The following is a 14,707-nucleotide window of genomic DNA, read 5'->3' as shown; positions in this document are numbered from 1 at the left end:
ATATCTGCTCAATCATACATGTTTACTCACTTGTCCCCCCCCACCCACACTAACTAGTGACTTGTGTGATGGCAAGCAATCATCACACTCACAAACCTCAAAAGACATTTCACTCACTACTTCTTGGTCTGCTGTTTGGATATTATGAACTATTCACACATATTGCAATGGTTGCCATTATGGTACTTACCATACAATCATGCATGATCTTATTCCAGTCTTCTCCGGTCACAATACGGAATAATGTTGATATAGAATTGGGAACTGTTTCAAAGTTGGCATACCTGATATTAAAGTGCAAAAGAAAACAAAATCTTCAACTATCAGGTTTTCTTGTTATCTAATATTTTTTATGTTTCATGGGGGGTGACACATATTGAATCTAGAGTAACCACACCAGATTCCATACACAGGGCCCCGATTTTGTCTTGGTTTGTGAGAATCAAAATCCATCATAGACCTTGCACTTACTGTATGATACAATGAGAGCTGTTGATTCTCACAACCGAATCTTACGAGAATCATTGCGAGAATCGATTGTGTGATTCTCGTCGAAATCTAGGCTCTGATACACAACAGTCCCTATTGACACATTTTCAAGGTATAAAATGACAAACCACAATGAAAAAACCCATATATAAGAATTAATTCAGTTGCCTGATTCAATCCTGATAAGTTATGTGTCAGAAAAGCATCTCTTCATAATAAATATACAACAGTTTGTTTGATTATAATTTCCTCGGGCCTGCATATGTTATATACGATCCTGGCATATCTATAATTTGTGTCTTACATCAACTACTTCTTGGCCAAACTGTAACACTATAAACGCTAGTGGCTCCGTGATAAACACACACGAATATAGCGCGGTACAGAAGAAAGCATAAACACGCCTTACATGCGTACATGCTTAGTACGGTACATGGACGCAACATGCATGTTCCAGTTTGGCCAAGAAATAATTAATTTTACTGTAAGGTTAAACACTTGGGCTGTCTTCTCATAATTATAATTTATTTTCACCGAGAAATAACATACCTATTGAGATTCTCTCCATATTTGACGGTACCAAACAACACAGTCCCCATAAAGGCATACGTTGTGATGAAAACAAATAGGCAGACTACGATGAAAAATGACTTGATCATACTCACAACGATTGTCATCATTAACATCTTCAAAGTAGGCTGAATGTGAGGAATAAATAGATTGAGTTATTATAGAAATACATAGCTAGCTTCCTCTTTGAGAAGGGATTCTGAATGAAGAACACCATGGGTGCTATTTCTACCAGATTATCATGCTGTAAATGCAGGGAATGCATACACCACAGGCCCCATTTCAATACTTCATAGACACGGTTATTTGCACAAAATAAACTGGCATCTGGCTGATACTCGGCCACCTTGAAAATATAACCCTGAGAGGATGCGATATGAAGCGACTCCAAATCAAGTTAATTTTAATGTACCAGTCAACAGTGTGAATGCAAGTATCAAACTCCTTTTGCCAGATATTTGACCATAAAGTAATAAAATGTTCCATTTTATTGCTCTAGATTCCTCACTTCAAAGTAGCCAATCAGAGCACAGATCAAGCAGCCAATTAGAGCATAGATCTGCCAGTCATTCAGAAGCCAGTTAGTGCCAAGTATTTAGAGGACATTTGTATTATACTGCTGCTTATTTTCTACTTCCATTTTGATTAAATCACAACAACTTCCTAAAGCTTGACAATTTACTAATACAACTGTGTACCCACTGAAACCCTATGGTTTGTGACTCACTGGAACAATGACATTTTATTAATGCTTGAATGCAAATTAAATGAATGACATCATTCTTTATATCTATAATGGGCAAACAAAAAGAAATTTCTCAACTCACATGTTTTCCTGTTATTGTGAAGAATCGCAAGAGGACCACAGTGCATCCTACTGCAAACCTGATGTTTTCCTATTTGGACATGAAATGAAAATGACAGATTTGTAAAGAATTTGAAAAACCACAAGAAAAAAAAGAAGAAGAAATGTGCATCATTCAAATCAGACATTATTGTACAGCAATAATTATTATATCACGTTTGAATAAATTATGAGAGAGATTACAACATCTTGCTGTGTAACTATTATTTTTTTTTTATATAGTTCATTAATATATTCATGTTCATTACTAAAAGTAAAAAATTGATCACAAGACCAAAAATAGTTCTACCATCAGTACTTCCATCCGTAAATAGTACCTCCAAACCGTATATAGTACTTTTGACAATGACTTTCGCGTGTGCACTTTCTATGCGATGGAACAGTTCATGCACGCACAACTACCGAATTGCATGATTTTGCCCTGTTGTAATTGGTTTGCCTAATCTGATTTTTTAAGGGCAAAAAATAGGTTGTGCTGTTCTTCCACGATAGAAACTGGCGAGTACAACTTTTCAATAATTTTCTTGTTACAAATCAATGGATGAAGAATATATTAATGAAGTATATAAAACATATAATACAGCGTTTATTTGCGGTTCTGGTTAAAACTATGGTCCCTTGATAAGATCAATAGTATCATTTCCTTTTAGGTTGGGCCCCTCTCACCTTGGGCCCAGTGATTTAACCAGAATCTCATCAGTCATGACAGTAATTTTCTGCACATTACACATCCAGTCTTCCTCTTAAACTTTGCTCTGATACAAACATATTATGTATATACATATACAGCAAGCATATACATGACTGTGCAAATGCATGGATAAAACACTCATCTTGCAAGCTTGTTAATTCCCTAAAAGAGCTCAATTCACTCAAATTGGGTCACAAAATGTACACCACTCACAAGAGTCATGCAGGGCAACACTTTTCTTATAAATAAATAAATTTCGGATTTATATAGCGCCTTTTTCCAGCTAGATCTTGAAGGATTCAAAGCGCTGTAATTTACGCTGCCATGGTGAATCATCACAATCAGATCGCATCATCTAGGCCAGTTGCAGCCGAACCTCAGGCGCAGACCTATCCGCACTTAGATTGTAACATCCACCAATTATCTGTGCAGCTCCCCAAATTCCATTGGGTGAAGGAAGTTTTTGATAACCAAACAACTAATCACCGATTTTTTTTGAAAGCAGGAGGAAACCGGAGATCCCGGAGAAAACCTGCGAGAGCGAGCATGGAATCGGGATAAACCAAGTGCACATGAGTCCTTGGGCGCGCCGGGCTTGAACCCGGGACCTCAGTGGTGCAAAGCGAGGGAACTACCGCTGCGCTAACTCGCCCTCTTCCCCAATCTTACAATTCTCCATGACATCAAATCGGACCCGGGCCGTTCCAAGAATTGTTTTGAGACTTAAGAGCTATTCAGGGATTTTCCCAACCACAACACTCTGAAATTCATCCAAATTTTCATTCACATTGTTATTTGGGCCATCACTGTATTCTCTCATTTACACCCTCGGACCTTGCATGTTCCATAAACAAAGGGGGTGTTAATTAAAGGTCTTTTTAACAATGATAATTTCCATTAAAAACAACACGGGTACGTCTGTCAGTTCTGCGGTGCTATACAAACAGTAAGGAATTTTACCCAAACTGTAAACACTGTAGATAACAATGGATCACGAAATAGGCAATCATGTGTTCAAAATATGGGTATTGTATGATATTTTGACAGTAATTGCTTGTATGTAACTGTTTTGTTGAAAAAACAATGGTGGGCATTTAAAGGGATAAAATAATGATATAAGAGATATTATTCCCACAAAACAGTAGTTTTGTTTTGACAGTGTAAGTGTAAGTGTAAGTGTAAGTTGATGTTTTGAAACTTAAAGCCTTAATGTACGATTTCTGTCAAATTTTTATTTTGTTATTCTTTATTCAAAATGTTGAAATAATATTAGTAATAACTGCCGGGAAGGGTTTCTGTCCATTTTAAGCTGAAATAACGAGGTAAAGTGAAAGAAACCCCAGTTCTATGGGAGGACATAAAGTCATAATTTTCTAAAATTATGACTTTATGTCGAACTTTGCTCTGTTGACCTACAAAGACAACAAATTTGGCCAATTCCATTTTAGGTGCAAGTTGGGACATGTGTAAACATTACAAATATGCACACAAAAAATCAGGTTTGAAAATTTTTTACCAATTTCATATTATAAAATCGTACATTATGGCTTTAATTGAGGCTCGGTGGTACTTGATTTAGGATATCCAGCCTTTTGAGTACCTCCTCATTCAATGTATGTGTCTGTTATTGTTGATGTATTTTAAATTGATGAATAAAAACATGTTAAATTCTACCCAAGAACTCACCACAGCATATCATCTAAAGCATGCAGTCTACTACCTCACATGCACTGTACACGATGCAACATATGATGCTGACATCTAAAAAGCAAACAACATGCACATAAATGGACAAACATGAGCAAACTTTTCACTACACAATGAATTTCAAATCCAACTGCATTCAATTTGTCATTAACACTGAACTTGATTCAACTTGGGGTCTTCAATAGGGGTATTTTGTGATTTTAGACATGCATGAGAAGAACTATTTCCAAAATTTTATTTGATTTAGACATTGAATTTGCGAGTTGCAATTTAGGCAGTTGCAATATCGACAGCCCGTAAATACAAATTGGATAGGAGCTTTATCAATCTGCAATAAAGCTTATGAACACAATCAATCATTCAGTCCTAGGTTTTTGATGGTATAAAAATCTCAACCTTTTGGAGCAAGTGTGGGATAAGGCTGTGGAGCATACAGTGCCCTTTAAAAAGATGAAAGCACCAAATATGACAGTCATTGTTATGAACACATGATAAATAGGTACAACATGACAGCCACTTACAACTGTTGTGTAACATTTGCTGTCAATGATAGTTAGTATATGAAAGTTTCTGATTTTGTCTTGATTTTGTTATCTGTTCTCAACCCTCTATAGCTATTTCTCTCCCCTCAAATTGTAGAACACACATTCAATGTCTGATGGGTTGTCACACAATGTGAGCATATGAATGAGCATGGTGACACACAAAAAGCAACTTTTCTTCTGTACCTATCCCATTTACGTCAGGGCTTCCCAATCCCATGCCTCAGATTATGGAAAAAGTAATGGTATTTCCTTTGCTCCTCATCATACTTTGATTCACCATAAAAAACTGGAATAAGTAATGGAGGCAAAAATTCTTGGAGCGGTTCATCACACTACCCAACCCTTTCTTCTCTGTACTTAGATCTCCAGAAATGAGAAAACTTTTTTTTTTCAAAGTGATTTGATTTATTTCCATCAAAAAGAAATAAAATTTATACTACATAACTACATTTTTTCCTTATCCCAAATCAAAGTGCAAGTTCATTCAACATAAATGCAACATGCTTGTGCAAAATCCATGACAAGACAATAAAAAGTGTGCTGTGAAATAGGGTTGCATGACCAAGTCAACCATAGTCTTAGTCACGATATAGCATGAATAATTTACACCGCAAATTGTTTTATATCCAAGCAAATATTGTTGAAAATAATCTATAGCATGCTAATTGTCCTTTATTTTTAAAGCAGAATTCAACACTCAGTGTGTTTGAGGAGTTTATATGTTGCTTGCAATATGATAATCCATTTTATGTTGGACAAAATGCATTCAACTGTAATAGTTGCAACTATTTGGTGCCGTCTAGTCAACTACTAAAAAGATGAGGTCGTGCATAGAAGTTGTGGACCAACTATTTGACTACAAAACAAAATAAAGTTGTGCACTGACTAGTTTAATACTACACAAGATGACACCATACACTGACTAGTCGACTGCTAAGCGAGACGTGCACTGACTAGTTTACTACTAAAGGAGGTGACGTTTGCACCAACTAGTCGCCTAATAAATGAGATGACGTTGTGCACCGACTAGTCGGCTACTTACAAGATAAAGTTGTGTACAAACTAGATGACTACAAAACAAGATGAAGTCATGCAGTGACTAGTTGACAACAAAACAAGATGAAGTCATGCAACCCTACTGTGAATATCTATCTAAAATTCAATAAACATTCCAATATTTTGCAATTTTTGTAATATCAGCTCACTCATACATGCAAGCATTTTTGGGTTCTAAATCTCGGTAGGTGTTGGTATGATGCGCTTGACGAAGTGCCAAGACAGAATTTAATTGAAGTGTAAGTTTTGCAGATATTAGGCTAAATAGGAAAGGGAACCTACTTTTTTTGAAGTGTTTATATACTTCAACATTAGTCAAGATGGAATATAGATGACATTTGGTTTGACTTCACCACATATATAAATGACATCACATCAAGGATACTCACTGCCTTAGAAAAGTGCACAACCATCCAGATTACCCCTGCTACTGTAACAAACAGGTCATAGCGATTGCGCCTGCTATGCCAGTAACCAATGGGGCTAAGTGATATACACTTGAGGATCACTTCGATGACAAAAAGAATATTCAATACAACCGAACAAATTGCAAGAGTATTTCCAGTGTCTGTTTCATCCCACTGTAAAATAAAGACAAATATAATATTAGTCAGCAACTTTTATTTTCAAATTTAAAACCTAAGATGCAAACTACATCGTACATCTATCATCTCATATAACCACGCGACATCATTATTTTTGGTGTAAAACAACTCGGCTTTGCTTCGTTGTTTTACTCAAAATAATGATGTCGCCCGTGTTATATGAGACGATAGATGCACTCCAGCGGCTAAAAACAATACTTTTATTCTCTAATTAAAGCACTTGCTGAGGAGGATGCACTCAATTTTGTAAAATTCTGATTTTTACACAATTGTAATATACTTAAATGAACTAACATACTCTGCAAAAATCAATGCCCCAGGTGCTGCATTTGTGACAAAATCTTAAGATTTTTAGTAAAAGCATGAAATTTGCGATTTAATCGTACAATTAAAATATTGAAAAGTTATCCTACTTAAAATATTGCTTGCATATGGCTGAAATGTAGAGTGAATCATGGATATATAAATTGATGTCCATGCGTATACTGTAAAGATTCACCTTAAGGTGCACATGGGCTCAATTGCCTTAGGGAAAATTTTACCTATCAATAGAGCTCCATCCTCTGAAAATCTCAACAAGAATGAGAGAGTTTGTGCCTAAAATAAGTTATGTCAGGGGAGCTCATATACACCATTAGACAAATCTTATCATTCTGCATCTTGAAGTTACAAGTCGTATTTATACGTCCATATGTGAATTTACAGGATGTTCATATAACACACTGAAATGATCAATGAACTGACACACATGATGCAAGTGCTGGAAAAAACCTATTTTTTGGATCAAAATTACAACGGGACCTGTCTGAAAATTAACATTTTGTGAGGAAAATTTTTTATGGAAATGTTACAATATTGCTATAGCTAAACAAGGCTGTAAAATTAATGCTGTAATGTGTACGCTCATTGGCTTATTGCCCAAAGGCTTATTTGTTGTATTATCAGAGCTACCTGAGAAATATACTAACAATTGGTAAGTTTTTAGCGGGTTTGCCGCCGGTTTAGCTAAACTTGTCCGACGGCAAACCCGCTAAAAACTTACCAATTGTTACGAACTCCTGTCGTAAAAGCCTATCCCACAAATATACTAACCTTCAGAGAGAGCAGAAAGAAATTGATAAGAACTAAACTAGCGATGAATCGTTTGAAATATTTGTGAAGGGTGAGTTCATATAGCCGCCCACGCACATACGAGTGGTCTGGTTTAGGAGGCAGATGAAGGGGTTGGGCCAGCTGAAGTCTTCCCTTCAAATCTTGCCATCGACGCTGGTCAATAGTCAGCAGCGATGTGCCCTGTTAAAAGAATTCAATGAACTATTATGTTTTGCCAGATGAATTATAACTTCATTCATTCATTTCACCATGGGGGGACCTTTGTTTCATAACACTAAGGTATATAGGACATTTGTTCCAGGTAGGCTCTCTTAAGTATTTTATGGTATTTGTATTTGCTCAAACAATTTTTATTACAAAATTATCATTTGTTTTATGGGCCTTTATTATTTTTCTATAATCTTCATCTCCATAGACTTTACATTTAAAATGGAAAGACCCATTAAAAAATAACTGCATACAATGTTTGCACATGATGCTAATTAAGCAAGCACGTATGCAAGGCACTAGTTTATTGTATGTATAATTAATGGTTTTTTCAAAGATAAAAAGAAACAAAGGTGTCGGGCCCGGGGTGTGGGGGTGAAGTGTCCAAAAATTGATTAGAAACAAGGTGTTTCTCAAACCATTTATTCATTTATTTTATTTCCACAATTCACATAAAATAACAAAATACATACTACAATATCAATACATCAAAATACCATCAAAATAATCATGGAGATGGCCGAAAGGTCTCATGGATGAGATGGCCGAAAAGTCTTGCCTGCTTTCACAATTACTTTTGGTAATAGAACTAAAACAATAAGGATGGTGATCCCAAAAACTTTTTATCCCAATATGACACCCACTTAATCAAGGTTAATAAAGCGAGTGCTGTCAAACAAGTGGCCCCTTTAATATAGAAGAGATGCTATTGGCTTTGAAAAAGAAAATGGAAATTTGGAAGGCTTACACATATCACATTGTCACCCCATGGCAGTAGCATAACCAGGATTTTTTGGTGGGGGTGGCAAAATATCTTATAGTTGGGCAAAATTTAGTGAAAAATGTCTAAAATGGTCAAAAAGGCCTAAAATTTTTTGACAGCCAGCATTTCATATGTAGTTGTTTAAGGGCAGAGTAATGGGAGAGAACATGGACCTTTTCGAGCATCATTATTTCTGAATTGTATCTCCAAAGTATATAAAACTATACATTTTTGGAAAGGAAATGAGTCAAGGAATCCCATGGTGACGTCAGATTTTTCAAAAATCTCGAGTTTTGATAAAATCACAAAAATCACTTTTTACCCCAATTTTTTGTGACAACTTAAAAAAAAATCAGTTCGGAGTAAAAAAAAAATCAGTTAGCTTTTAATGAAGAAGAGACATGAACTTAGGGAAGGTTTTTTTTTTTTTGAAATTCGTCTCTTTTTTTTTTTTTTTTTAAAAAAACATGTGAAAAAAGCAATTTTGTCATTCTATTCAGCTAAAAATTGCACATAATGGTGTATATTTTTGTTTAAAACAAATATTTTGAAAAAATGAGAAAACCTTCCCTAGACTTTGATGTACTCTAAACGATAGTGCAAAAAGTTTACCTTTTGCTTGCATATTTTTCGAGTTATCTTGTCACAAAAATCGTGCAATATTGTCAAAAGTGAACTATGAGAAATCGACGTTTTAGTAAAAAAATGTCAAAATTATGCACAAAATGTCCTTATATTTTAAAACGACAAGATTTTCACGCTTGTAAAAGCTGTACCTGGTGCATGGTCTTAATATGCATCTTCTTGCAACAATGAATTTATAATGTCTGCTTTTAGTCCGCCAAAATTCAACATAATTAACAAATGTAAGTGGCATTTTGACTGCAAATTTGTGTTTTGTTTACACCGCATTTGCGGCGTTAAAAACATACCGAATGCGCCTTGACTGCGTTGGACATACGCAGAGTTGAGTTATGCCCAGCGTCACGCACGCCATGAATCGCAGCGTAATCACAATATTTCGCATTCGCGCATTTCTGACTCATTATTTCCGCCAATTTACTAAGCTGTCTTGAGCCATGTGACTTTTTAGAGTTGAAAAGAGTGAAATAAATCAAGCAAAAATACGTGTAAATATTAACAAGTTGTATTTTATCAGTTTCAAGTGAAAGAATACATCTTAGTGTTGATAAAATCAAGAAATCTCAAATTCGGGCGTGGACGAATGTGTCTTCCATTACTCTGGCCTTAACAGGGGGAAGCTTCCCCTCTTGGCTAAGCCAATGCCCTGCGATTTACAAAAGCTATCAAGATTTGGACGGCTTATATACATGCTTAAACTCATTTCTACTTGATCAAAATGCTAACTTACATCATGGTTTTTTCATCTCACACAATATGCGACATACTTTAATACTACTGCTCATCCATCCATTGCAATAGACCTTTTCATATCAAAGTTTTGCGAAGTGATGACCCAGTTCATCATACGCAGTTCTTGGGCACGCACGTACGCCAGTTGTGCGTTGCGTCAATGCACGCAGTTGAGGAGCATTTATGTGTATTTACGCGGGCATGTAAAGACGCTCACATCCATGTGATTATTTTGCAAACATTTCCGATGCCGATTCACACAATATGAAAAGGTCTATACCCAAGGCCTATTTGCTTCCTGCAATCTTTGACTACACATGTTTCCATTTTATTCCTGCTATACATACCTTGTTCTCAAAGTAATTTGAGATGACAACACCAACAAATAATGTGAGTCCAATCATACACCCAATGAAAACAAAGATGTGGATATACATGCTATGCAGCTGAAATTTCAAAGAGAAAAAAGTATTAATACTTTCACTATTTAACAAATTAAGGCTTGTATCAAGCCTTGAAATATAGAAACCTTTGTTTGGGCCTAATCATTACAGCTAAATTGTTGGTCTAAAGTATATAGGCCTATATAAAAATATACATACTTAGAATGGCAACAATATAATGAATATATCTGTGATTTCAGATTTATATATAATGCAAAAATTTGGAGAAAATCATAATTTTGATCCACAATATGGTTATGGGCTTACAAACTAGCGTAAAAAACACAAGTTTGTTTCCTGCAGGGTGAGCCCAATATAATTTGTTTCTTCATTTGAGAAATCCTGTCAATTTTTACAAGCATTATGTAATTACTACATATCCAATGAAAATCAATCTACAATTTTCAAATCTAAATTACTCTGCACTGATTTGACAATTAATGTGTTACCATACATCCCAACTCTAAAAATTAAAAATCATTTGGCATTAAGGCTACCTACTGGAAAGAAACTTGTTTGGGGCCATGAAACACATTTGTCTGAATTTTGACCGGCTTTTAGAAAAAGCTAGCTGCATTTATTTATTTTAATCTCACATATCTAATGACACTCTTCATAGCTTTACATCAGTCCTACCTGTTGCCCAAGCAATTAATTATTTGTGACCCATCATTTCTTTGCAAGAAGGAACAAAAATATAAATTCTAATTGCTACTGGTCTTACCCATGAGCATCTCTCCTTGATGATATCACGGACTTCCAGCCAGCCTTCTAGTGACAAGACTTCAAACAAAGCAAGCATGGCATGGCCAAGGTTGTCAAAGTCAAAGTTCCTTGGATTGGCCCTGTCAAAAAGTGGTAAACCACAGATTACTGAGATGTACAATGATCACCTACTTATCCCATATACTCACCATGTTCTAGCTCCCTTGGACTGCAGCAAGTCCATAGTATGACTGGACAAACCTATGGCCACAGGACTTTCTCTGCTGCAGGTCCTAAATAATGGAATTTACTACCAGAGAACATCAGGAGAGCTAGCAGCATTTAATGCCTTAAAACCACTCGAAGGACCTATATTTTTCATTTGCAGCACCTATTGCATGTTTTTCTTTTTCACTTGCTCACTTCCCTGCATTTCGCCCTCGGGTTGGTTGACATCAGAGAAGCTTAACCTTGGGTCCATCACCGGCCATTTATAATCCATGGGCAATAATAATTACAAAGCTAAGTCAATTTTCATAACTACATGTAATTAACTTTCGCCTGAGTGTCACATATCATGTATAATTCTAGGCTACCATAATACAGTACCTACCATACTCTTGGAACCCAAAACCCAGGTCGCTCTTCATCATCATTCTCCCATCTGTGCAGTCTGATGATGCTAATATTTTGTCGAAATTCTCCAACACAATCCGCCTGTAGGAAGGACAGAAACAACAAGTACAGCTGCTTATCTTTCAAAATTTCAAGTCAAAATTAATGTTGCTTTCTAATTGCATGCACATAAAAAATAATAATCAACTACTTTCATTATCATGTTTTTCATCTTAAATATGGCATTGAAGTCATAGATCTCTATGTGAAACATGTCTTTTCCATATCTGCTCCCAATTTTCTTGAAAGTATAAGATATAATTTGCATTAGAGATACGACAGTATTATGAAATTCAGTTGTGGGTGATGTTGTCCCAATTCTGCAAATACAACGCAGACATGACACTATGTAAAAATGCTTACCGGGTACATGAGAATAAGACCATCAAATTAGAGAGTGTTTGAGATATGACACAGATACTAATATATGTGAAACGCAAAATTCTAAAATATGTCATTTGACTTTTCCACTTTAACGTTACAGATACGTAAAACTATACTTGTTCTGATCCTTATACTTTTTGTGTTTTAAACAAGATTGGAGCCACTTTAAAATTTGACAACCTTTTCCCACCAAAGCTACTCCAAGCTCAATTGCCATCTAAGTAATGCATTTTTGTATACCTCATGATGACAACTACCACAGGTATCTGTGCAGTTTGGGCCACTCCCCCAGGTGATAAAAAAACACCCAAAATTTGAGGGCAAGCTAATCCAATAAATGTAAAAAGTCACTTGATCCCTACATCCCCTTTGGAAAGTACCAAACCAGTCAACTGTTATTGGATATTGATGTATTTGAGTTGTGTCCATAAACTGTTGATACACACCTTCAACATTTTGGTAAATCTTTGACGTACACCGAAAAGTGTGTGGGGTGAGTACATTGGTGTTTGCCTGTATTACTTTCCACATTTAAAGTCCTTGGTTCGCTGATGTCTGCAGTAAGTCCCGATTGCATGCTAAATGTATTATACGTCCACTTTTTTGCATTTAGAAATACCAGCCACGGTCGGCATAATTATGTTTTCAATTGATTGAGTGTCCCAGGTTAAAGATAAAATACAATAAACAAAATATTCCATGCTGTATATAATATACAGCTATCACACAAAAAAAACACCATTTTGATCCTTGGAATGTCAATTAAACATCGTTTTAGACGTCCTTGTTTTGATAGCAATAAACAAGGTCTGCGATTGCTGGCAGAGACAGTTAGGGGTGTGTGTTGTGTGTGAATGCATATTGGGTGCACATCTATGAACTAAATAGCTTGGTAATGAATACAAAACACACATTCTCCAGCACACTGATATGCTACTTCCCAACATACTTACCTCGTCTTTGATTGTGGGGTCATTGCACTTTTTTAATGTTTCGGCAAATATCTGAACACCATAACTAGCAAAGATGAACATCAGTGCCAACAAGAGGACCGAGACAAGCAGGATCTCTTTGAAACCTTGTAGCAGTTCATAAACCAGCTTACGAATGTGAGGCACTAGAGTACAGACTCGCAGCGGACGGAAACAACGCAGGATCATGAAAACCTGGTTAAGAAATAAAGCATATATCATAGTGATAATTCAATGATGTTAATTCTAGCTTAATACTACCTAAGCTCTATATATAGGACATACATACCTGTGGCTCAGTGACCATGTCCAAGTTTTGGCTAATGGTGGACCAAATGCAAATATCCTAACCAATTCTGACTCAAAGCCCTCGTTAGGTATACATGTTACTGGATGTTAGTGCACTGTTGAAGTGTTCAATTATGAAAGAAGTCCATCTTAGTGATGTACCTATTTCAGATCGGTTCTGAATCGGGATCAGAGGGAAATCCCTTCATTTGCCAATCTAATGAACTGATGGATATTTTCATGCAGAATTAGTATTTAGGCTTCAAATTCAGGACAGCGATTAGCTAGCATGTTGTATTTTACTGGGAAAGTTGATTATTTCAAAGTGTTTATCAGAGATGGATGGCTTCATCAGCGGGTTTAAACTGATTTTCCTTGTTTTTGTTTTAACTATTTGCCATCAGTTGATAATTGCTCTATTACAGAGGGTGCCCTAATCAATTCATCAAGGAGTATAAGATGTGTTATTTTTAGTATTGTATTGATTGGGATCAGTATCCAATCGGCTGATATAGAAAACACTGATTGATGATTGGTTGATTCATATCTACGGTGGATTGATGCATCCCTCATCCATCTTAGTTACGGTACCTCAGTAAGCTGAGTACAAATTCCTTGGATAGTCTCAGGCATTGTGCTTGGCACAGCCATCCAAACTAGAAATACCAAGCTATCAAAATAGATGAATACATCCTGCCCGGATGCCATCTCATACTTACATGGGCTCCTGACCACGGTCGGATTGTCTCAGGCATTGTGCTTGGTGCAGACATCCAAACCAGGAAAACCAAGCCAACAAAATAGATGAATACATCCAGGATGCCTCCTATGTCTCTGATCAGAGCTTTAGGTGTGAAGAACATACCATCAGCTATGATCTGCAAATAACAAACAAACATAACAAAATCAAGGTTTAAATGGATATGCTTTCTGGCACTTCATGATTAAGCTGACTGGAAATCTGACATACATGTATTAGTGGTCATTCAACCCCACTCCTCCTCACAAATTTACCCATTATCTAGGGCTTAAATCTCTAAGGTTTGTATGCCATGGAGAAGGGATTTTTTGGTATTTATATACCCTATTCTAGTATATTATTTAAGACTATGGCAAGGGTAAATACATGTAGCTAAATATTACATTGAACTTTGGACTTTGCTTGAAGTAAAGCAGGAAAAGAAAAGAGTAAAAGGGCCCCTCTAATTTAAGTCCAACCTCCATAGTTAGATCAGGTCTAATGTTAGACCTGGTCT

The 14,707-nt window shown here is 36.1% G+C and overlaps 1 protein-coding gene across 1 annotated transcript in view; it reads right to left on the bottom strand.

Moving 5' to 3' along the window:
- LOC140155953 (sodium leak channel NALCN-like) overlaps positions 1-14,707 on the bottom strand; it is a 53,778-nt gene that overhangs the window by 6,653 nt on the left and 32,418 nt on the right. The window contains 10 exon segments of the mRNA XM_072178986.1: positions 191-284; positions 1,039-1,187; positions 1,887-1,955; positions 6,313-6,504; positions 7,621-7,821; positions 10,333-10,431; positions 11,153-11,273; positions 11,747-11,850; positions 13,146-13,358; positions 14,171-14,329. Coding sequence (XP_072035087.1) covers positions 191-284; positions 1,039-1,187; positions 1,887-1,955; positions 6,313-6,504; positions 7,621-7,821; positions 10,333-10,431; positions 11,153-11,273; positions 11,747-11,850; positions 13,146-13,358; positions 14,171-14,329 — 1,401 coding nt within the window.

This window comes from Amphiura filiformis, chromosome 6, assembly GCF_039555335.1.
Source record: "Amphiura filiformis chromosome 6, Afil_fr2py, whole genome shotgun sequence".
Classification (NCBI taxonomy): domain Eukaryota; kingdom Metazoa; phylum Echinodermata; class Ophiuroidea; order Amphilepidida; family Amphiuridae; genus Amphiura; species Amphiura filiformis.
The sequence above is the reverse complement of the archived record's forward strand: the minus strand, read 5'-3'. Positions and strand labels throughout refer to the sequence as shown.